At 35.9% G+C, this 4003-nt stretch overlaps 1 protein-coding gene across 2 annotated transcripts in view; it reads right to left on the reverse strand.

Annotated features, from left to right (window-relative positions):
* Window positions 1-744: 744 nt before the first annotated feature.
* Window positions 745-4003, reverse strand: part of CM1 (chorismate mutase 1) — a 4573-nt gene continuing 1314 nt past the window's right edge. For both annotated transcript variants that reach the window (XM_021442036.2, XM_021442037.1), the window contains exons 2-6: window positions 3492-3717; window positions 3292-3378; window positions 2516-2659; window positions 1376-1468; window positions 745-1290 (exon numbers count right to left, since the gene is read on the reverse strand). In XM_021442036.2, the coding sequence (XP_021297711.1) occupies window positions 1054-1290; window positions 1376-1468; window positions 2516-2659; window positions 3292-3378; window positions 3492-3717 (787 nt within the window). In that variant the 3' untranslated portion in view covers window positions 745-1053. The remainder of the gene's footprint in view (window positions 1291-1375; window positions 1469-2515; window positions 2660-3291; window positions 3379-3491; window positions 3718-4003) is intronic.

Genomic DNA, 4003 nt, shown 5'->3' on the forward strand with positions numbered 1-4003 from the left:
TCAAAGTGCTAGAAAGAGAAATCTGAAAACGCAAGAGAGAAATTGAGAGCATAATAGACCAATGCCGAAGAGAGAAATCGATAAAATTAGAGAGAGTAGGATGTTGAGAAAGAAATCGGAAGCACAAATAGGATAAAATTGTAATGAATAGTTTAATTTATTTAAAATAGTTTCAAAGGTGTTTTTATCAAGTCATAACTAAATATGATTAAAAATAATTAAATTTATTTTAATAATTATTTTTAAAATACCCTTATCAAAAAAAGTTATTCTATTCCTCACAATTTTCTCTTTATTTTTCTTGCATATTATATTAATATAGGGTGACTATGTACTTTTCTTTTCTGTGTTTTTATTTAGAGGAATAGGTGTAAATACCCAAGTTCTTTTCTTGACAGAGAAACAAAAAAGAAACCAAATAAGGTAGACAATACTGTCAGCTAAATCAACCTGACAACGAGAGTTAAAAAGAAGGGAGGAATCTAACAATGCTTTGAACTGGGTCAACGACACCTAACTTAAGCCCAAGATTTGGAGCCAGTGCCTGAGGGCAAATTCTTATAAGGCCTCAAAGCAGGGTGCAATTTCAACAGGGAGGCAGAGGCATCCGAGTTGGAATGGTTTGCCAGAATTGGACCGAGTGGCCAGTGAGTGTCGAGCCTAGCCCTCACTGCTTAACAATTTTTGCAGCATAATTTAGGATTGTTTGCTCATGAGAATGATGATCTTATAATAGGAATAGTCTGAAAAAAAGCCCATGACACCCTTTACGATATGTCTATGCATCTTGTAGTCTTAAAAATATTGGCAATAACAATCCAATATCCACTCACACAAAGAGATAAAAGTCATATGGAGAAACAAGTTATGTGCAAATGGCCTGAGAAAAGTTTCTACTGAGCTTTTTTTTGGAACCAACTTACAACTGCCTCACCAGTTTTTTGGCATTATATTTTTCATACTACTTGACAGATATTACTTTTTCTCCATATAACTTCACCCCTACATAATATTTCTATTTCATCAGATATAGCTAAAGAAATCTCTCTTAATTCAATCCAACCTTCTCAACAGGTATTCAACTTGGACTTCCTTTGTCAATGGCATGATCCAGTCGCCATACAAGTCGGCCACCAAGCTTGGGTTTATTTTATAAACTGGATTGCCACCATCTTCTTCTGTATTAGCTGACACTACTTGCCCATAAGTTCTGGCTTTCATTTCTACCCTTTTCTTGATTGCCTCCTCAACTGCCGGATATGTCAGCGTGTCCATCAAAATTTCCCTGTCCTGCAAAATCCAAGGCCAAATAATGAAACATAAACCAACAGATGCTTCAACAAACTGTACTTGGAATGAAGCCAAGCAATGATACCTGTCGTTTAATGGCAGATCTATAGGCATCTGGAGATGCCTGAAATTTACACTCTGCCACAAATTTCCCATAATGAATTCTCTTTGAAAGAGCCTGCAGTGACACAAATGTTTAAGCACCCAGTAATTCCCAGTGCGCCAAGTTGTCAAGAGTGCGACCACAGTTAGATGAAAGAACTGATCTGAACAAGAAGTATTCTTGCATGCCATGAAAACTTTATAAACCAGCAATCCTTCCAAAAGATTTTGTGTGAGACCCAAGAAAAGTCACAAAATTGTAGCATAAATGGTTGGCAACGATATGTGGAAAGGAGTATAGACATACAGCATAACAACAATGCAATTACATGTACTAGAAAGGATAGTATATTCAAATTTATCTGTCCTTCAAAAGACACTATTTGTCACCAACTCATCATCAATTTCCTGCAATTTTGGTTCACACTTAGAAAATACAAAAGGAGTAACTTCCCAAAGTAAGGGGACCTATACTTTCAAAAAGATCATGCTACCATGATACCTAACTCTCTATGAATTAGTGCCCAATATAACCTGTAATGAATCATTAAGACTAGTTTGGCAGGTATATCTAGTATAGTGGTCTACTGTCCAATTCAAGCGAACCAAAGCAATGAAGAAGCAATGCTACAAAGTACATTGAGTGCTAGAAAAGGTTCTAGACAATAGTACAGACAAATTCTTGCTTAGGCACCTCACCTGCATCTATCTATTAGACATCCGGTAACCATATGTTATTAGCATTAGAAAGTCTTAACCACATTCAACTATCACGGGATCAACTACCTCTGTCCAGGAAGGATACTCAACTTCTGTTGCCCATTTTGCTAGCTAAATTTTTAACAACATCATGCATGTAATAAATCTAAATTAAAAGTACATAGAAGGGAAAGAAGGCAGCAGAATTCACAATATTTACTACAACATTCAATTATATTTTAGATCAGGGGATGTAAGGTACATATTGTGGGTGCATGAGCAAGCGAGTGGAAACTAATTAGAAATGCACATGATAATTGTCAGAAAGGACAACATATGTTTCAATTTGTTCGTAACAAGCAGGCCACCCATTCAGGCCAATGTGATGTCTGTCCAAATGAAAGACATTAGTTAAAACATTTACCTGCAAACACATTGTGTCACAAACGGCAGTAGATCCACAATTTCCATCATCTCCTTTCTTTACCAATCTTGGAATAAGATTTCTGAAGTACATTTCCCAGACGTGGTTATTTATATTTATGGAATCAGCAATGGGATGTAGTACCTGTTTGTTTATAAGTAAAAGGCTCCAATAAGAAGTTACAACTTAGCACCCACAACAAAAAAACTGAATGTCCACAAATTCACAAATATTATGAAAAGAGCAAGGGAAAGATCATGTGTGGAGAATTAAAATCTTTGAAAAAACTGCCATATAGTATCATAATAAATCAGAAGATAGCATTCCTTCCCATAACAATTTAAATGTTATATTCTCATGATAACACAAACTGGAATCAAACTAAATTGTCATTCACTGATGAGTTATATTTATATGTTGTATTGGCATGAAGAGCATCACTCATCACCAAAAAATAGTATTAAGAGTGTCAGAGAAAAGTACTCCCAAGTTCTTCACAAGGGCACTTAATACTGATTTCCCAGCAAAGGACTATGTTTTACCCAGATATATCATTTTATACTGCTAGATTTGAATCTAAGACCTCCTTCAACCTACCCCATCCCTTACAACTAGAGTGATGGCAGTGACAAATGCTTAAAATTCCAACAAAACAAGTAATTAACAGAATATTTTGTGTCTCAATGAGAATGATGACATTTGGAGCAGTGAAACATAAGTCCAAGGCTGCTGTGCCAAAGCAACAATATAATTCCTATTGCATCTTACTATTTTACCTGTGGATATTGCAAAGGTGGCAACAATGGATCAGGCAATTCATCTGGGAAGAAAGGATGCTCATCTGGGCTCTTGTATCTACCAACCTAATTTTCAATTAAAAGTTTGTCAGAAAACCAGCACTGATTTTGCTGTACCTCTTTCCTTTATCTCTATCCTTTATTAACATTTGCCAACCAGACTATCGAGTACAACATACCTGGGCATGAAGCTTTTCAGTATCTCTGAGCATATACTCCACCAAAGAGCCATGGAACCCATCCATCGAAAAGGCATCAGGGTCATATGTATCCGCATTATAACAATATTGAGCTCTCTCCAGAAGGCTAAATATAATGCTGTCTTCTTGTCGAATTAAGGAATGCCTTACGGCCTCCAGGGTCAAGTTCTCGCTCTCATCTACCCTTTTCTTCATTCCCATTGGCCTATAGAGAAGTTACCAAAACATTAAATACTCAAAACCTTCATAGAATGTCAAAAGGAAATCAGCTACTGCACAATAGAAATACCAAAGAAAGAATTTTTTGGAAGAGTTTTGGACAAAGGCCAATAACTAACATTTTTTTTTTTGGCATATTATTTAAGAGCTATTGCACTTCATTCTATTACCACAGCAGCCAGAGTCTCTTGATGCTTATAAGTGCAAGTATATACACATGCTTTCAAAGTATTCTTTTCACATGTATTCAAGAATCCATGATTTTATATATA

Source organism: Theobroma umbraticum, unplaced genomic scaffold, assembly GCF_002168275.2.
Source record: "Theobroma umbraticum cultivar Fairchild unplaced genomic scaffold, ASM216827v3 scaffold_12.0, whole genome shotgun sequence".
Classification (NCBI taxonomy): Eukaryota; Viridiplantae; Streptophyta; class Magnoliopsida; order Malvales; family Malvaceae; genus Theobroma; species Theobroma umbraticum.